At 41.0% G+C, this 21,266-nt stretch overlaps 1 protein-coding gene across 3 annotated transcripts in view; it reads right to left on the minus strand.

Annotated features, from left to right (window-relative positions):
- The window catches only part of LOC114549212 (disco-interacting protein 2 homolog C), an 88,724-nt gene continuing 67,458 nt past the window's right edge, over positions 1–21,266 (minus strand). For 2 of the 3 annotated variants that reach the window (XM_028569440.1, XM_028569439.1), the window contains 13 exons: positions 20,293–20,416; positions 19,863–19,984; positions 19,203–19,314; positions 17,582–17,691; positions 16,168–16,298; positions 15,379–15,547; positions 11,808–11,978; positions 10,412–10,473; positions 10,251–10,308; positions 5,089–5,163; positions 4,296–4,470; positions 2,628–2,751; positions 1–1,171 (listed from right to left, as the gene is read on the minus strand). In XM_028569440.1, the coding sequence (XP_028425241.1) occupies positions 919–1,171; positions 2,628–2,751; positions 4,296–4,470; positions 5,089–5,163; positions 10,251–10,308; positions 10,412–10,473; positions 11,808–11,978; positions 15,379–15,547; positions 16,168–16,298; positions 17,582–17,691; positions 19,203–19,314; positions 19,863–19,984; positions 20,293–20,416 (1,686 nt within the window). In that variant the 3' untranslated portion in view covers positions 1–918. Of the gene's footprint in view, positions 1,172–2,627; positions 2,752–4,295; positions 4,471–5,088; positions 5,164–10,250; positions 10,309–10,411; positions 10,474–11,807; positions 11,979–14,569; positions 14,627–15,378; positions 15,548–16,167; positions 16,299–17,581; positions 17,692–19,202; positions 19,315–19,862; positions 19,985–20,292; positions 20,417–21,266 lie in introns of those variants that run through there. The other variant, XM_028569442.1, reaches the window with a different exon arrangement.

Consider the following 21,266-nt stretch of genomic DNA (forward strand, 5'->3'; position numbering starts at 1 on the left):
AAATCAACTTCTTTACTGAGAAATATTGCACTTCCACGTGTGTGTCTGTGGTCAGAACCTTGACGTGAGAAAAAGGCTGGTTTTGTCTCCCAAGCTTCAATCAAAGTCTCTCTTCTGAGCCACACACATATAGTTTGACGGTCTTTTTTTGGGGGATGTTTTTAGTTTCAAGTCTCCAAAAAAACGTTGTTCTTATTTGTGGATAAGGATAAAAAAAAAAAATCTGTTGCGTGAATCACATTAAAACTATGTCAGATGTCTCTGTCACACACATTAACACATGAGGAACGAACACGCCTACACGCACACACGCGCACGCACACACACACTCAGGGTGCAGGTGGAGAGAGCTGCATATAGGGGCTACTATACCTCATTGTGTTTTAGGTACCTCTCCATATAGATTATTATGTCTATGTACAATATTTATATTTTTACAATTATCTGGCTGCCCCTGTTTCTAATTGAAATAATACCACAAATCTGGGATTTACTGTGTTTTGAATCGACCAGTAAAACATGACAGACACAGTCTCTAGTTTCTCTCTCTCTCTACTTCTTAAACCTCTGAAAAACGCTCGGAGCTGACGCTCCGTACACAGTGTTCCCCTAAGGCTTTCTACAGTGACGAGCTCCCGGTAAAGGTCACGAGATTGAACGGGGGTGTAAAAAAAGAAGAAGCGCATACTCCCACTGGACAATCAATCAATCAATCAGCCAATCAATCAACCAACCGGCACAACACGACTTTAAAGAAAACGGACGACTTGACACCACACCATATGCAGGTTCAAAAATACAGTACATCTTGATTCTGAGAAATAAATGAACAACGGCAATATGCACGGCATACAAACGCATGCTCGCTCACTCCTGAACACACACACACACACACACACACGCGCGCACACACTCAGGCTACATGTTGTAGGCCACGTAGATGGGATCCAGCTGGTCTTGTAAGAAGCCGTCGCGGAGGTGCATGCGCTGTTTCTCGCCGCGGGAGTTGATGGGGATGACGCCGATGTCCGTCACCACGACCACGCCCACAATCAGGTAGTGCTCCTCCAGCACCGCCTTGGTCACCATGGGAACCAGGTCTAGGGCCTCCTGCTCGGAGCCCTCCAGCTCCACCACCACCACCAGCAGGTTGGTCCAGGGGAAGACCGCACTGAGGGGACACACACATTTGATTTATTAGGTTTCTACTGTTAATAAAGCCGCAGTCATTGTTGGTTTTTTTGGGTCACTAGGGAGCAGCAGAACTCCTCAACAAGATTAAAGCAGACCCATAATGTACCGTATTGGTTAGGGTTGGGCATCGAGAACCGATTCCTAATCGGAATCGTTTCAAAAATTACGATTCCATCAGAATCGTTTCTGTATTGGAATCGTTTTGGAATCGTTTGGAGGATTTGGTTTCAAATCCAATCATCACTTCCCAATTTAACATGCGCAGGTTTTGGTTTCCGTAGCAGCCAGGCGCTTGTTGTGTTACAGCCATGGAGCACAGTAAGCGGCGCTCTAGCGTGGCTTTATTTTACGTTGAAAAAGCTGTAAAACTGCAAATCACCGTTGAATCAAAATAAAACTTTCCTCTTATTTGTGAAAGTAGGCATGTGACCCGTTTCAACTCCACCCCTCAGAGAATCGGAATCGAGAATCGATAAGAACCGGAATCGAAAGGAAGAATCGGAATTGGAATCAGAATCGTTAAAATCCAAACGATGCCCAACCCTAGTATTGGTTCATACTTGTATTTTGGGTTTTCGGGATTCGGCTGCCCAGATAACAGCTTTCCCTGGCATTAGCATGTAGCTCCATGTACTGAGCAGTGGATTGTAGGGGGGGAATAGCAGCACTTTCTACCGTCAAAAATCACCAATAAAAGGCGTCTACACCAAATATTACACAAGCGGACATCTGCAGCCAAAATGTGACCTGACATTTGGGAGAAATTGTCAACATTTGCAGCCAAGATTACAGGTTTCCCTGATGTTAGCATGTGGCTACACGTGACAGAGAACGTAATGTAAACATTGCAGTAGCCTGGAGCAGATGACCATATATGGAAACCGGCTCTGTACGACGGAGCCGAGAGTAGAAAAAACAGTTGGAACCGGAGCGTTCGGAACAGTGGGAAATCTGAGGTTTGGTCTCACAGGGATTTCTTTTAACCCTTGTGTTGTCTTCCCGTCAACGATGACGTTTTTGATGCCCTTTTTTTCAGTTTGTTGTTGCTTTTTCCAACGTTTTTGTAAAAAATTGTAACATTTTTCTTCTTTACTTTTCAGCGCTTATTTCTACGTCCCATATTTTCTGATATAAAACAAAAATTGAAAACGGGTCAATTTGACCCTAAGTCAACACAAGGGTTGTATAGGGTTACCTCATTATTTGAAGCTTTGGCCACATTTAACGTGAACATACGACATTGTAACATTATAGATATGGCAGAAAATACAGAAAAGGTCTCATTTAAGAAACACATCTGACCCTTGTCATGATGAACATTTGACTATTTAGACAACCATCTGTCTCTTAAGCTGCTAGACGTTCCACTTCTTCCCCAGCTGGTCTCGAACTGCGTCTGTGTGATGCAGGCAGCGTGCACACATCCAACCTACCACTCCATGATGCTCTTGTGCGCGCGGATGACGGAGGTCTCGATGTCGATGGGATGGTACCTCATTCCCCTCAGCTCCATGGCCTCCTCCAGAGCTCCCACCACAAACAGAGCATCGTGTCTCTCTGTTTTGGAGAATCGATATTTCGGGTCATTCACAGGTTAAATAACTGATTGAAGTGAACTCGTTCCAATCTGTCGTCCCCAGCACACTTACGACACGAGGGAAAAACATCTGCTCACTGGTAAAAAAAAAAAAAAAATGGCTGAAGTGTACAAGCATGAGTTTAGTGTGTAGGGGACTGCAGATCTGGGACGAGCTGGATGAAAGATTGAAATTGTTGTATTCTGACTCCGTCTTCATGTCTGAAGGAAAACTTGCTTATAACATATGATTGCTTAATATTATTTGGGTGTTATAATTGCACTGGGATCGTCTGTATATCGTGGTATTTGTCTGTGTTGTGTGTGCTGTGAATTGATTATTTCAGTGTCTGTATATTCTCTGTTGTATGTTTAATGTTAATGGTCCCCTCCGAAAAGCTTTTAGTAGCTTATTATGTTTGCTTATTGTTTGTTTATTAAAAGGATCCACATTAGCTGATGCCAAAGCAGTCAGCTACTCTTCATGGAGGCTACTCTAACCCCCCCAATACATTACATCAACATTACAAGGATATATGTAAATCAATGTGCAATACACATACTGTACACACATGTACATTTCCCTTAAAACGAGAGATCAAACTAACAGTCACACTCAGGAACTATTACATTGTAAATAACGCATCTAAAACCTTTCGCATTGACAAACATTTTCATTTAAGTTTAAAGGTCCAATGTGTGGGAATTTCTCCCATCTAGCGTTGAGATCATATAACGGAATCAACTCTCTCGCACCACGCAGTTCAAAGTACGTATTACAGCTACGGTAGACTGATGACGCTTGCTCTTTTCAATCTCCTTTTTCTTTTTCTGGGCGATGAAGAAGACTCCTGTTCCTGAAATTTGGATTTTGAATACGTGTGGTCCTCCATGTGTCCTTCTTCAAACTCGCCGTGTCCCGGGAAGCTACGATACCCGTTAGCAGCATTAGCAGCATTGTGAGTTTATCATGTGACAGCGAAAACGTGAAAGGCGGAGCAGTTTGTCCTGTATGTCCCTCACCTGCTAACGTATTTCAAGATGGAGCGTGAATATGGAGCGTTTACCCCAGTTCATGCAAATGAAAATGTAAAATTTCAAGCCAATAGGAATACTTGGAATTGATGGTGGAGGTAAATATTCATGAAAAAGGACAAGTTTGTGAACGGGCAACACAGATTTTGGTAATGAACAACTACATATGTTACACACTGGACCTTTAAGAATCATACAAGACTAATACTTATAATACTAATACTAGGTACTTTCCAGTATTCAATCTTTAATCTGCATGATTTATGCCCCTGCATGTGCTTTTTGAAAGATTATTTATATTTAATTAACCAAATATTCAGTTTTTGTTTTGGGGGTGTTCCCCATTTCACGCGTCCTACATATGATCATTGTACCTTCTGAAATTGTGTTTTATTGACACGACGATGAGGTGTGAATAAAACATTTTTAAAACAAGGCAGAGAGAGAGACTTGTTGGTGAAGCGGGCGGAGAGTCAGAGAGGAAACTAACCTCCGTTGGCGTCGGTGAGCTCGGTGCGGCGGAGGAAGCCCAGGTAGCCCGTCCTGGCCCAGACCGTCTGAGTGTCTCCGAAACTGAGTCTGGAGTTGAAGTGATCCGACTGCAGGACCTCCTCGCCGTAACCGCTGTAGTAGCCGCTGCCGTTATGAGCGCTGTGCACCCAGATCTGCAGAAACCCACAGAGCAGAGCACAGACTTCACTCTACTACACATTAATGAGGCCGCCTGCTACTACTTCATTCAAATCTATTTCAAAATTTGGTGAAGAAATAATGCAGGCAACAACAGAATATTTCAGAGTGGAGACCGTAAATAATTAACCCTTGTGTTGTCACACAACACAATTATATATATATTTTTAAACTAAAATGCCCAAAAATAACATGGATGCATGGATGTATTTCATACAACGATATTCGCAGGTAAAAATCAATGATTACTTTCATTGAATTTTGGGTGTTTTATTCAGTTTTATAGCATTTGAAAATGATATCAGTCTGTGATTCACTCAACATCCTCTGATCTTAACTATTATGCAAAATAATTCATAATTTCTGCTTTTTTTAATCTAAAAAAAATAGGTATAATTTCATTTGAACTAGTTTATTGACCATGAATAAAAATGAGCCTTAAAAAAGTGACAAGAAAAGTTTTAAAAAGTGTCAAAAGCATTGAAAAAGAGACAAAAACGTTGGAAAAAAGAAAAAGAAAAAAGAACAGGAAAGGAGAAGGAAAACCAGAAAGGAAGAAAAAGAGCAAAGAAAGAGTTAATATGTGTGTGGACCTCTCCGAGGTGGGAGTCTCCCAGCGGCCCTTTGGTCTCTGGGTTGGCGATGATGATGCGAACTCCGGGGAGGATCTGAGGAAACAAAAAAAAGAAAAGAAAGTAAAATGGGTTGCCATGGTTACCGCTTCCCTCTGACTCCCGTCTTCAGTTCCAGCACAAACACAAAAATAGACCCAGCTGTTTACATTGAACTCGCAGCCATAGCTCACGACTTCTTAACGCAGATTTGACTTTAGGACAGACAGATGTGTCAGGGACAGATGTGTCAGGGACAGATGTGTAAGGGACAGATGTGTCAGGGACAAATGCAGATGCGATTACACCTCGCATCTCATCATCTTTTCCACGAAAACAACAAACAGAAACCCAGTCAAACATTTTGTTCAGGAAGCATTCAAAGAACATAACGGGCTGACTGGTAAACAGGCTGTCCCCCCCCCCCCGTCCTCCTCCTCCCACATACAGTGAGTCAAATAAAGCGCGGGCTGATCAATAAAACCATGACGTCCTTGATTTGTGTGTCAGTGTGGGGGAAGAAGACACGCCGACGTCTCATCAGGCTCCGAGAAAAGATCCATCATGCTGCTTTCCTGCAGCTACACAGAGTCACTTCCCTTCGCAGATCAGGACTGGCTTTTTATTTTTACACACCGTTTATCAGACAGAGCTCATTTCTGTTAATCTGTTAAACACGAGGGGCTGCACGATACCAGATATGATGACCGATATTTGGAACCGATATGCATTTACAGTGAAAATGAACATCTTGAAGTCAAAATTAAGATTTTGGAATGTTACAAACTCCAACACCAAACTTTGTTTAAATGCTATAAGCAAGTATTTCATAAATTAGAAACTTTCAACATAATAGCCAGTAACAGATAGTCAGACAGGTGGTGATGGCGCAGTGGATACGACACGTGGATACGTCAACCAGAGCGCCCCTGAGGAAGGCACTTAACCCCTAGTTGCTCCAGAGGCGTGCGACCTATGACATATATAGCAATTGTAAGTCACTTTGGATAAAAACGTCAGCTCAATGACATTTAACGTAATAGTGTTGTGGATGGGACATTAAGTCAGACTCAGTGGGGAGTGAATCCGAAGAAGAGGGACAGACATAGAGCTGGAGCTGTTTCATGTCAGCAAACTTTCTCACAAAGTTATGGATCTTTTCTCTCAGGTTGACCCTTATATCACTAGGACCAAGAAAGGGGATCACATCACTCCCGTTCTGAAGTCTTTACCCTGGCTTCCAATACTTCTGCTGGTTTATAAATCACTAAACGGTTTAGGGCCAAAATACATTTCTGATCTGTTACTACACTATGAACCCCCCCAGACCTCTCAGGTGGTCTGGGACAGGTCTGTTTGCTGTCCCCAGAGTCAGGACTAAACATGGGGAAGCAGCGTTCAGTTTTTAATGCTCCACATATCTGGAACTAACTCCCAGAAAACTGCAGGTCTGCCCCAACTCTCGGTTCTTTAAAATCAAGGCTTTCTTTTTGATGTTGCCTTTCTTTAAATAACTGTTCATTTAACTGTTATTACCTGCTCTTTAATGTTTAATTTCTTATACTGCACTGTAACTTTCATTCTTGTATTTGAATCGTTTTTATGTAAAGCACTTTGAATTGCCCTGTTGCTGAAATGTGCTATACAAATAAAGCCGCCTTGCCTTATATATTTAGACATTACGTGACGCTGTCAGCTCTGCTGCTGACCTCGCTGACAGACCTCGCTTTAGTTGCTAAGAGATCTGTAATGAAACTGAAATAAGTGCTGCTCAGCGATCAGATGAGCACAATGTAATTTGCTCCGGGATGAAAACCTGCCGCTTTCAAGTGCTGCGGGAGGACTCAGATGATAAGATGATTTGAAAAGAAAAAAAAAAAGAAGCTTTTCGAGGACATTTCTTGTCTTTATCAGACAGTCAGAAGAAGAAAACGCTCGTTGGCGCGACATGTTTGCACAAGTTGTATGCATATCCACATATCGGATTCTTATTGTGAGAATGGAATTTCAGCTGATAATCACATTAAGTTAACCCCAATAATGTGGATATTTTTCTTACAAAAGCTGCAAAACAACAGCAAGCTTTAGGCAACAAAGAACCTGTTTAATATGAAGACACTGGCAGCAGTTTGGGAGAGAAAATATATTCTTATTTAACTACAATTTGTCTACAATAAACAGTGTTGGCTGTAGGAAAGTACAGTGATCATTTTAAAAAGTTAGCCTTTATTGTGTCTTCACATTTCTGTAGATCAGCGTTGTTTTTCACCAGCCACAACTAACGGATCACCTCTCAGTTCTACCTTGGCAACAGTACGAAGGCAAAAAAAAGGATGATTGTTAATGATGAATGACGACGGAAATGAACAGAAACAAAATGTACTAGTTGTTCCAACACGTGTTGTTTTTTAAAATGTCCACTATAAATAAAGTCAAATAAAAGACGTGAATCCTTCTCCTGAATGTGGGGGCGAGAGTCGTGTACTGCCGGTTAGGAGATCTTCTTCCTTCACCATCTGCCACGATGTGATGAGTGGTTGCAATCATTTATAATTATATCTAGATCAGGAGTTAACTAGTTAAGAGTTTGTTATCTTGGGAAAACAAAAAGTGAGTGAAAGAGTTTTCTCGTTATAACTGATAATTATCTTGAGTCAAATATTTTCGGCTTTCTCACGAAAAAAAACAACTTTGTTAGTCAGACTTAAAGCTTTAGTGCGTAACTTTTTGATATTAGTGAACGTCCGTTACATTCAAGCCATTGCCAAATGAGTTGCTACAAAGCTAATTAAAGGTGCCATGCCACACGTAGTTCATTACTTTGTGGTAATGTCTGAAATTCGACCGGACTCCGGACTACCGGGAAGATTTCTGCCAGTTCTCATTAATATTCAACGAGCTAAGCTGCTTGATGCTGATTGGCTAACAGCTAGCCAATGAGAGCCTGGCTGTCAGAATCCTTTACCCAGCCCAACTGGGCGAGCTCATGAATAGTAACGAGCTCAGTATTATGCTTGTATTATGTGCACGCGCCGATAGTGTTGCTGTCATCACTTAGAATACCTTATGGGGGCGACGGAAACTACGCACTATAGCTTTAATGAGCAACTCAATCCAGACAGCTAGCTAGTCTGTCCAATCTGAGTTTTCTGTTGCACGACTAAAACAACCTTTGAACGGACACACGTTCCACCAAAACAAGTTTCTTCCTGAGGCTATTTTGCAGAGGCACTGTGGCTCCGTCCGGTGCTTAGCACCGCCCAAGATGTTTGTGATTGGTTTAAAGAAATGGCAATAAACCAGAGCACGTTTTTCTCCCATCCCAGAATGCTGTGTGGACTAGCCAGACCCTCCTCTGCAGCGCTGTGGAGGAAGGTCAGGCAAAGCAAGACTAGGCACAAGTGGACTTCTTCAAGTCACTGGACATGTATACAGAGCATTCGGAATCTGCGTCTCAATTAGGGGTTTTTACCACAGTTTGCGACAGTTTACGGCCTCTTGCCTGTTTACGGCAACAGTTTGCAGGGCTGCGGTAGAGATGCATGCCCAAAAGAAAAGAAGGAGAAACTCCGCTACTTTTAAACTTTATGAAAGACGTGGATATCAACAGGTTTTTGGATATGCGCACACATCACAAGGCTGAATCTTTTCAAAAAGCTGGTTGAAGGAATGAAAGAGGGACGCTGTGTTCGCACGGTCCAACAAGCCCGCCGGCGCTATAAAACTCTGAAACAAATCCTATTTTATAGTCACTTTCATCTGCAATGTAAACAGCTTATTCTGAAGATTGTCTTTTTTCCAAATAAAGACAAAAATAGGAATAACGTGCATGTAAATGTAGCCATTTATGGTTTCTGGTTTTAGGATTTTTACCAACGAAGAAAGGCAACATATCAGACAACCATCTGATGAATGTGATGTTATCCTTCCTTCACCCACGTCTCCACAGACAGACAGTGTCGACTCAAACCTGCTGTCAGCTTTGACTCAGCCGATGTGGGAGGATGTGCAGTCGAGAACAGAAATAGCCCGATCTTCTGTCAGTCAATTTGCTGCATCTAGAGAGTCTCTCCGTTGTGAGCTTGTGTCTGTCGTGCGTCAGTTGTGCCTGACAGTTAAGTAGGGCTTTCTAAATTAAAGCTCTAGTTCGTAACTTTTAGATATTAGTGAACGTCCGTCGTCCGTTGCATTCAAGCCGTTGCCAAATGAGTTGCTAATAAAGACTATCAGTTAGGCCTGCACGATTTGGGGAAAAATATGAATCACGATTTTTTTTTAGCTTAGAATTGATATCACGATTCTCTGCCACGATTTTTTTCTCACGAAGTGTAAGTGGCAGTACCAAACATAGATTTTTTTGGCACCTATAGCACATTGCGCATCACAACAAGCCTGTAAACATAGAGGCTTCAATGAATAAAGAAAATAAAGTACATACTGGCCTTTTAAGTATAGTAGGTGACCAAAAATAGTGACATATAACACATTGAACTAAATATGGCCCTGATATAGGCTCTATCTGAACTCCTTGAACATGTCTTTACATCGTGCAGGCCTACTATCAGCTCCACACAACTCTCAGTATGGCTGTGTTCAGAAGATTGTGGTGTCCGGCGACTTTCCCACTGTGAAGATAATGACCTCTTCAGTGAAGCTAATTACCTCTTCTGAAGAGTCCATCGTGTTTTTTTAATCCTCTGTGTCCTCCTTGGCTACTAGCAACTGTTTGGAGGAAGAGGAATGGGGGTGGTGCACGATCACAGAAGGCTTGTATCATGTGAATGCGCCAACAGTGTTGTTGTCAGTTGTTGTTAGAATTCCTCATGGGGCCGACACAAACTACGCACTATAGCTTTAAAGAGTCCGTGGCAAAATGTAATAATTTCAAAATGACTGTTGTTTAATTTGTTTCATTTTGATCTCCTCAGGTTGCACACACAAAGTCATGAATCATATCTTGCAACGAGGGAAATAAATCTAATAAAACGTGCAGTTTAATTGGATCAGTTTGGAAAAAAACATTGTGTGGGCACGCTTGTTTTTAATAAACCCAACCTGCAATCACAGTTTAGGACAAGGACAAGTCTTGAGCTTGAAAAGATGAGCCCATGCTACACATCAATCTTAATGTAAATCAAACTCACCTTGCCAGATTCCATTAATGGCAGACTGTGAGGAGAGCCTCTTTCCACCAAGCGAACCCTGAAACACACACATGTGGAAATGTAACAGTTCTGTACCCTGAAGAGAAAGAAAAAAAAAAAAAAAAAAGAAAAACTAAAGCTGACAGGACAGACTGTGGTACCTGTCATGACGCAGCGCTCTCATGTCCACGTACACAGTGGTAGGGTCCGGTCCTGAAGTGCCCTGCAGCCAATCACAGCACAGACACAGTGAGCAGGAGAACTGAGACAAAGACCATAGCTACCAGTTCTTTTTGTTTCTTTTCTGGCTCTTGCTTTCCATTGTGGAAAGATTAACAGTGGATCTGGCAATACCAGTAACCAGTAACGATACCATGTTTTTCTCCCAAAACTTGTTCATCATTTAGCAGAAGACAACACGTTTTTAAAATGACAAATGTCGTCTGAATACAAGCAGCTATATAAGAACTTTGTGTCAAGAAAATAAACTACATTTAGATTTCAATCAGGAACTATCTGATCAAAGAACAAGTCAACTAGATCACACGTCTGACCATATATTCAATGCTGCGTTTCAGTATTTGACAGTAGAGTTTCAAAGATTAATGGATTAGTTGTCAACTATTAAAATCGCAAACTATTTTGATAATCGATTAATCGTTTTCAGCCATTTCTATGAAATAAAACTCTCTGATTCCAGCTTCTTAAATGTGAATATGTTCAATTTTTGAGATCAACCGACGATGAAAATAATCTTTAGTTGCAGTCCTGTTTGACAGCTCTAAAGTAACAGAAAGATATTGTGGACTCATTCCCAGCCTTGTGACTAAACAGCATGTAAATAAAGTTACTTTACATAGTCAGCAGAGGTGGATCCTTTAAGTTTAGTCCTTCAGTACTAATAGCACAGCGTAAATGTGCATTGAAAATGTTACTTAAGTAAAAGTATGTAAGTATCATCACAAAATAGTACTTAGAGTAGTAAAAGTGAAAGTATTCAATGCAGAAAAATCCTCCCAATCAAGTGTTTAATCGGCATAGATAAAGGCATGAAAAGAAAAGACTGAAGTAAGGTACATGTACCTCAAATTTCTACTTAAGTACAGTATTTGAGTAAATGTACTTAGTTACATCCCACCACTAATATTCAGATTGAACTGCTGTCAATTAGCGCTTCAAAATGATACAATCTTTATGAAGGTTGCGCATTTTTTGAGTAAAAAAAAAAGAAGTGTTTTCATTGCAACATCATTACTGTGTGCGTATAGGGTGGCATAGGGGGGCAATAATGTCTGTACATTTGTATGACTTTATTTATCTGTATTGTATACTGTGAATACTGTGTCTGTATTTTACTGCGCCATCTACCTGCCCAGTGACTACAGGTGGAAACTAGCAATTTGCTACAACCTGGCACAAGACATCTATTAATGTTTTTTTGTGCAATGTCCCTGTACAAATGAATACATTACAAATGACAAAGTCTCCTTTTACAATCTGTGGAGTTTCTGTGGTGTCGGTGTGCAGCTGCTGCTGTTGTCGCTCGTCTGTTTCTACCTGCAGGCAGATGGCCAGGTTGACTCGGCAGCCGAAGGCCGTGCTGACAGACCGTGGGTGAAGGCCAAGGTCTTTGAAGAGCTTGGAGAAGGAGTGTGTGAGCGACATCCTGGGCCTCTCCTCCGCCACCACGACGCAGGCCCGAACCCGGGACAGATCCAGCCCCCGAGCCTGGACCAGAGACGAGAAAACACACATTTGATCACAAAATAGACAATGGAGGGGCTTCCACCTTCGACCTATCTTCCTATTCTTAAGGCAAGGCCAGGCAAGGCAGCTTTATTTGTATAGAAAATTTCAGCAACAGGGCAATTCAAAGTGCTTTACATAAAAACAGATTTAAAAAAAAATTAAAAACAGATAAAATACGAGAATAAAAGTTACAGTGCAGTATAAGAAATTAAACATTAAACAGCAGTTAAAACAGTTAAACATATAAAAGCAGATAAAATAGGAATTTCTCTTTATATGCTTATATAGATTGTCATACAATTTCAACAATGTAACTTCAGTATAACAAATGAACAGTTATTTAAAGAAATGCTGTAATCGGAGATAATTGTCATAGATGTATATAATATCAGTGTTCAATGCTAAGGTTTTTTTTTTTTTTTTTTTCGGGCTAGTAAAAAACAATTCTACTTGCCCAAAGTACATTTTTACTGGCCCCTGTACAATAGTCGTCGAAAAAATGTTTTACTCCAAAAAAATTTAATTAAATTAAAAAAACGTAGAAAAAAAACGTCAAAAATATATAGAAAAAACTGTCCAACTTTGAAAAAACCCTGCCCAAAAAAAAAAAAGCTTAAAAAATGCATTAAAAAAGCGTAAAAAATGTAAACAAAAACGTTGAAAAAAACAGCATTAAAAAAAAAATGATTATGATACGATGATGCCCGAACAGGCAAGTGGGTTGTTTTATTTACTTACTGCCCCGGGCCATCGGGCAACCCTTACTGTTGAACCCTGAATATATATGTTTTTTAAAGAAGCCGTCTACATCCCTGATTTTATATATATATATATATATATATATATATATATATATATATATATATATATATATATATATATATATATATTTTTTTTGTTTTGTTTGTTTTTGTTTTTAGGAGGTCTTTGTATAAACGTTTAGCTTCCTACCTCTCTGACACAAGCTTTTTAAAACTTTAGTAGAGTAAAAACATCCAAATCCATCTTGTCCAGCTGCTGCTAGACGAGACAGAACCCCCCCCCCCCATTTTCTTACATAATATAGGATTAAGGGGCTTCTTTTTATTAGGAGACTGACTGGTCAGTTGTGTTTTACAAATGTATTTACAGAGTTGACTGTTGGACAACTGTAATCAGAAATAATGATGCAAGGGCCTGACATGGTCCTACTCAGATTCTAGTCAGAATAGAAGTCTGATACTGCTCCATTGGGCTGTGATTATGGGACGTCTTTCAACCAAACCAGACTCTGAACTGAATTGGATAGACCTACAACCAATCAGAGCATCGGATAAACCTACAACCAATCAGAGCAACGGAGTATGTGACGTATGTTGAGCGACGCATAGTTGTCAACAGAACTCAACTGCACGCACGCTGGAAGAAGTAGAAGAAGAAGATGAGTGTAAACGATCCTTCCTGGTGTTGTAAAAAGACTTTAAGGATACACGGAGTACTTACCAACACGATCATCATTTTTGAGGGAAATAGTAAAGGTGAATGCATATTCCAACAAGTTCTCTGTTTAGGATTAGAACTCGACAACACAGCAAACAAATCTTATCGCATTTTTCGGTCCTGTCAGGACTTAATAATACGGTTGGAACTGTTGATCATCTGTCCATCATCGTATAAAGCCCACCCTGACAATTTGATTGGTCCAAACAGCTCAGGTTGGAGAATAGTTGCTCCACAACGGATCAAGTCCAGACCGAACTTCCCGACCTCAAATGGTGTGGGCGGGGCTAAATTCGGCTGGCATCCAGGCTACAAGGGCACACTACAGATGATGCGTCCAGCGCCCAATCGACCCAAAGATTTACCTCCCACACAACTTGGATAACCCCATCAGTCGATCGTCGACCACTCCCGACAACAAAACAATTTAGAAAGTGCTCACCACCGATTGGCCCAAGGGCCTGTTGTAACACCTCGTCCTGTGTTTACCGATTCTTGTTTTTTTTTCCTTCATTATTTGAATTGAATGTAATCCTGTTTATACTGGCTTTAATTTTTAGGAGAGGTCTTTGTTTAAAGTTTTAGCTTCCTACCTGTCTTACAAAAGCGTTTCTTTAATACTTTATTAGAGTAAAAACACATCCAATCCATCTTGTCGAGCTGCTTTTTTGGGGGCATTTTTAGGCCTTTATTTCCACAGGACAGCTGAAGAATTGAAAGGGGAGAGAGTGGGTGGGTGTTATTTTCCAGTTTGAAGGTTTAGCTTTGGTTTGGGCTTCATTGCTTCATGTCACAAGTCCTCACAAGTAGAGAAATATGCAGGTGTGTGTAAGTAAAGAACATTTCTACTTTTCACTCTGTGTTCAGCCTTCCGTCTCCATGGAGACTTAAACAAAAAAAAGATTTAAAATTAACTCTGCGGTGACCAATCAGAGGCGTCGGAGAGTTCAGACGTGGCCTCAGGCTTCAGCAGACAGAGACGGAGTTTATTAGCCGAGCCGAGTCAGAGGACAGATTGGAGACAGCTGGACAGCGTCAGAGTGGGTGGGCTGTTCACATTTAGCTACAGGACCAGTTCTAGTCCAGCTGTTCAGATTCTGACTGTGACTGGCGTTGGAGCTGGTAATCAGACTTCAGTGGGGGCCAATCTGCTGGGAGAATAGTGACAAAGTGGCCAATACGGTGACATCACTTCCTGTCCTGTACAAGACTTCTCCCAGAGGAAGACTTGTCTCACACTTACTTTGAACAGAAATTCTTTCCGTCGGGTGAAAAAACAATGTCTGATTTATCAGCATTATTGTTATTGTAAATAGCCGTTATAATCTCATTATAAATGATTTATTCAGAATTAACAATTGGCTAAAACAAAACTGCTCTTGCCTGGGTTAACCGTTTGTTGATCTGCTGCTACTAACATGTCGGATGATTGAATGACTGCAATGGTGTTATTCTTGTTTTGCTTTTATGTAGTCTCGCTTTGCCAGAACCCTCCTCCGAAGCGCGCTGGATTGGTGGAACACGTGTACGTTTAAAAGTTGTTTTAGTCGCGCAACAGAAAACTCTGATTGGACAGCTAGTCTAGCTATAGCTGTCTGGATTTACCCTGCAGAGATCTGAGGAGCAGTTCACAATTAGTCCTCAGAAATCCACCGCAGTTTAGAATGCCAACACAAAGGAAGCCCAAGGCAACAAATATCCGGCCTAAATGAGTGAAATCTGGCGGCAACAGAGCAATCCCGGAAGCGTAACGTCGTGGATATAGACTGTGACTGGTTGACTGTAAAATTGAATTGCCCTTTTGGCATAAATGAAGCTGTTTGATTCAAATTGAATTGAAATAAATGTCAGAAATATCACTTGACGTGACGTGTCGGTTTGCTGCTTGTGTCTTGCTGACCTTGAGCGCCTCGGTCTGCAGGCCGAGTCCTTTGGTGCACAGCTCCATGACGCTGTAGGAGCAGAAGGTGTCTCGCACCCTCAGCTGGCTGACGGCCAGCAGCCACAGCGCCGGGTTGGACTCCAGCTCCACCGGGGGGATCAGGATGGACTGGTGGCCTGAATACACACTGCAGAAAACACGGAATGTATTTTCCAGAGAAACATGGGAGTCGTTCATAATAACAGTCAGGGGCAAATGTGAGTTATTGTTGCTATAAAGTCCTTGAGGCTGAGATAACTCTCATACCGGAGGTGATTTGCAGTCTGCTTTATTTATAAGACATTCGGCAGCAGAAAATCTGCTCTCGCCAAGTTCACAATTTATGAGCCGAGGATTTCAAACTAAGCAGACCTGAGATCTAGTCTGCTTTTGTTATTAAAGGACAACTTTGTGACATGAATCACAGTTTGAGTATATCGTGTAGAAAACCTTCCATAACCTGCGGTGAACTATGATGAAAGATGATCGTCAGTGATAATAAAAGAACATACGTTATGTGGCCAGAAGGCCGGGAGACTAGAAATTTGCAATGCAAACTGGACTTTGTTGAGATTACAGTATATCAGGCAGGAAGAGGCTAATAACGGATTAGTTAAATTATGGGAAATGTAGGATCCAGTGTTTTGGGAGCTTGATTCATATCAGCAGTTAAAAGTCAGAAAGAAAGTAACATTAGGTATATACTATTAAAGATGGCTAACTAAAATACATCTTTAAAAAGGTGCTTAAGTGGACGGAGACTCGGACCTGCAGAGACACCAGAGGACGAAGCCGAGGCCGCAGTAGGGATCCAGACAGATGGCCACTTCTCTGGACGGGTACAGCTCACACTGCAGCTTCACCGACCGACAGAAGGCTCCAACGGCATTATGGGACATCTGGAGAGAGTGAAGGAGGGAAGGGAAGAGACACAACAACAACAACACACACACACACACACACACACACACACAGACGAACAACGAACAGGGTAGAAAAATGGACAGTTAATCTTAAAATGTCATACTTTTTTGGATTACTTTTTATTAGACTTGGCCTCTTTTCCTGAATACAACAAGACCTGAATATGCTCAGATTCATGTTCCGTTCTAGATGTATCTGCTCTGGTGTAAACTGGGAGAGGACACACTTTCACACACATATTTAAGAAGCTTTGGGGTTTGGGGGCTTTCATTCTGCTCTTTCATAAGCCTGTAACAATTATTACATAATTGTCTGTTAATTATTAAAAAATAATCACGGTTTCTTTGTTTAACTGCAACTAATTGCTAACATTAGCTATGGTCTTAAGGTGTGTGACTGGTTATTGTTAATTATTTTTAATTTTATAAGTGATCCATGGTCATACTATATATTTTGATTATTATTTCAGTTGTAAGTTGTTGGCACTTGACCCTGAACACGTTCATGTTTTATGATAATAAAGAGGCGCGGTTTACTTCATAGGCTGTGTGTTTGTGTTATTATATTATTATCTGGGTCACATGACTGTGATATATAACCAAAATATGTATCCTGGCATTCACTGAAAACTTGAATTTGTTTTAAAAAAAAGTAATAAATCAATAAATATTTTTTAAATTTGACTGAAAGAGGCAATTATATTGGTAATCGCAATTATTTCTGAGACAATTCATTGGCCAGCAAAATTTTGAATTCTTATTGCTCTAGTCTTTCACCACGTTTCCTGTACAGTATGTTGTGTTAACGACTGAATGGAATAAGGAGTTGTAGGAGCCACATATTGTATGTCGTTTATGGTCTCATTTATATTATGTATTGATTATTATATTGTAGGTGGTGGGCGTTTTCATCACGGTTTGAGCCGAAGTGATAACATATTTGTTTGCTTCACCTGTTCACCTGGGAGCAAACGCTTTCTGTTGACCGCCGCACTAACGCACTTATTTCGACTCACAAAGTAACTTTACATTTGGTAACTGCAGTGCTAGTTGTATTTTACGTGTGGAGGAATAAATCATTTCAATACAATCTTGAGCGCGGCACAGTGTTTATGCATCTCTCAGTGTTTAGTCCCTCGCGGCAGCACTCTGTTGGACTGCTTACAGCCGCACCAGGAGGGACTCCTGTCCCGGGCGACGGGGACGAGAGGCCGTGAGCGGTTTTTGGTTCGGGTGATGAGAATTAACGCTGAGCTGACCTGAACTCCGGCCAGCATGCCGGTCGTCGACACGCTGAAGTCCAGATAGGCCAGGCCGTCGGGGTTGGTGGGCTTATAGAGAGCTGGGGGCTTCTTCTTTGGCAGGTCATCTGCAGGACACACACACACACACACACACACACACACACACACACACACACACACACACACACACACACACACACACACACACACACACACACACACACACACACACACACACACACACACACACACACACACACACATTTTTGTTTTATTACAGTCAAGAGGACAGTCTGTTGAGTTACACTCAGAAACACTAACCTCAAGTTGAACCCACAATGCAGTAAGCAGTCACTGATGGAGGTTTAAAACGTCCTGTTGTAGCCGATGTTTTGTTACATGGCTAATACTTAAGTTACTATTTACCAGATTCTTTTTTTTTTCCTTAATAAAATTAAAGAATTTTACATTTCAGGTAGGGCTGTGCAATTAATCGACTTTTAATCGCGATTACGATTTCGGCTCCTAACGATCACAAAAACAATGTAATCGGTTATTTTGCACATTACATTTTGCAAATAAACTCTTATTTTGTCTCGTGTTCTGAAGAGGAGTTTAAAAAGTTCAATAGGAAAAGTATAAAGGGACATTTCACAGTTCAAGTGTATTCACTGTTGATTTGTTCAACTGTTTCACTGGTTTTTTTAAGTTCAATGAATGCAACATCTTTCCAAAAAGTCAATGAGTAGTCCTGTTAAATAATCGTGCTTTCAATATTGAAAGTATAATAGTTGCAATCATGATTTTTTATCCATAATCGAACAGCAGCTCTACTTTCAAGTGTAGAAAAAAGTCAAAAGTTCACATTTTTATGTTCTTTATGACTGAATGTTTATCGCAATTTACTGCATACCTAAAAAAAAGTGCACTCTGTAATAGTGACCAGCAGCAAACCCAGTCACATTTTACAGTAGGGGCTCCTTCTACAGGTTTATTTTACGGTTGAAGTGCAACACACACCAGATATGTCAAACAGACAAAGAAGTAAAAAGTAGAGTAACAATTATCTTCCAATCCAGGAAGCAAATGTGACAAAATTGCAGCTTAATGTGGAAAGTAATGGTGGAATGTTTTGGGTTAAACAATATCCTGTGCAGTTTTCCACCAATATTGGCAACGGTGGAGCAGTGTTTTGGATGAGTGGGTCCATGTTTTGTTTGTATCTCATGCTGTTGACGGTTTCACAATACAGCTGGTGGCGGTAACGCGCCAAGAAACATGGCAGTTTTCCCATTCAAACGCAGGGAAACAGAAGACTGCTAGAAAGTGTGGATGTAATCTGAAATCTACTTTTCTCAGGGGAGCTTTAAGGTTGACGTTAAAGTTAAAGGTGCTCGAAGTCATGTGATGCGTTTTTAGGCTACAACATTTTTCGTCACATACAGCAAACATCTCACTATCCGCTAGCTGCCTGTCCCCTGAACACACTGTAAAAAAAAACGCGGTAACGTCGTGGATATAGACAGCCCAGGCTCCACAAACGCCAACTGCTTACAGCCGCAACACAGTCCATTTCCATTTCCATTTCCAAATACATATCTTCACAAGTATAGTCCAACAGGAAAAGCTGCGGTACCGGTGTCGAGGACTGGCGGCCAGTTCCTGATGTCCACGGTGGCCGTGGCCTCTTTGGAGCGCAGCAGCTTACAGATGACCGCCGTGGTCATCACGCAGGCCGAGTGGCTGACCTGCAGGGACAGACGGGGGAGGATATTCAGGTTACAGCTATGGGATAAGGGTTTAATTGTAATTTTTTATTTAACAATTTTCCCAAATAAGGTCAGATGTCAGCTACACAGCGGCAGCCCTGGAGCTAGCAGGGCAAGCTAGAGTCCCTTAGATACTTTTTTATATATTTTAATATTAGATACAAGCAAGGGAAATAACAAAAGGACGTTGATAGGACTTGATAATCATTATCTTTGTCCCAAAGGTTGTCCATGCCTAGATTTTAGTTCATGAAATGACTTGTACAAATGTTGTTTTCATATAAGACAAAGCCTTTATTGATCCTTTATGGCTATATAGAGAAAAGTAAAAAATAAATAATTAGAAGTAGTGCATATAAAATGAAAATAAGAAGAGATGAGACTACTAACTAATGGTGGGTTAGTAGTGGGTTAGTAGCAGCAAAGTCCCTAGAAACTCGACTTTAAAAAACATCCATTGAAAAGAAATCCTCAAAAACAAAAAGTAGTATTTTATAGTATTTTATAGTATTTTTACGGTCCCTGACCTCCACAATCATCTTGACGGTGGGCAGGGTGGTGGCGATGTTCTGAGGGTGGGGCGGTCGCACCGTGATGGGAACACAGCCGGCGTACAGGGAGCCGTAGAAGGCTGCGATCAGGTCAATACCTGCAGGACACACACACACACACACACAAACACACACAGGCAGAGAGGTGTCAATCAATTCAGTTTTGTCCGATGTTCCTAATCTTCTGTAAATTTAGTTTAGTTTTATTGGTTTACACATATACAAATGCTACAGATTAATATACACATATATACAATCAATAAAAGATGTGATGGAGAGATGCAAAAAACCCTTAATCTGGGCACCCTCCAATGCATAATCTACTTCAAATAGAAAGAAACTAAAATATTGATAAGAAAAGAAAAGAAAAGAGGGAAAAAAAAAAAAAGAGTGTATCCTCTCAGACCTGGAGGGTAGACCAGAGCGACGTGGTCTCCTTCCTGGAGGCCGGCTCTCTCCATCAGCAGAGCAGCCACGCGCTCCGCCCTCTTATGGAGCTGCAGACAGGTGAGGGAGCTGGACACCGCCCCCTGTAGGAAGGGAGGGAGGGAGGAGGAGAGAGTGATGAGAGGAAAGGGATAGATGGATTTTGAAAGTGATCAACTCTGTACAACAAGAACCTTATTATAAGACATACTGTAAGAGGCGTCTGTATTACAACGAAATGACGTTGGCACTCCCTAAGTATTAAAAAACACAACAACAATCACAACAAACACCAAAAATGTACAACAACAAAAAAAGTTTTTTTTAATGATTGTTGCGGGCAAAAATCCTTGATTATGCGGCACGTTTTCTTAAAAAATTTGATGGAATATGCTATATGATATTTATGCAATTTTATGCGATGAAATTGCGGGAACTTGCAAAAATTGCGGTTTGCGTGATTACGTCACTTCATAACGTTCCCATGGCAACAGGGGAAAATGGCTGCTCTTGTGTGAAGTAAACGCAACATTTTCCAACTTTCTGCTAAGATATATGTGACTTTTTTGCAACGAAAATGCGGGGATTATGAAATCGTGCAAGCCTTGCATATTTTGCGCGGAAATCGGCAATTTATGCGGCTAAAGTGCGGCGTTATTTGAAAAAATGCGGCCCCCGCAAAAATATGCAGACTTTGGCTGATTATGCATTGAATTATGCGATCGCATAATCACGTTTTTCTGGAGGGACTGAGGAGCAGGAGGTGAAAATGTCCCAGCAGTAGATAACGCACATCACAGATAACAGATTAGGTATAGCACATAGCAGCCTCAGTAATAAATTGTGATATGAGATTAGTAGGGCTGTTCTCGATTGAAGAAATTCTTAGTCGACTAACACTCATTCAATTGTATCGACTAATCGATTAGTTGATTTAATCGACAGATCTGTAAA

This window comes from Perca flavescens, chromosome 22, assembly GCF_004354835.1.
Source record: "Perca flavescens isolate YP-PL-M2 chromosome 22, PFLA_1.0, whole genome shotgun sequence".
Taxonomy (NCBI): Eukaryota; Metazoa; Chordata; class Actinopteri; order Perciformes; family Percidae; genus Perca; species Perca flavescens.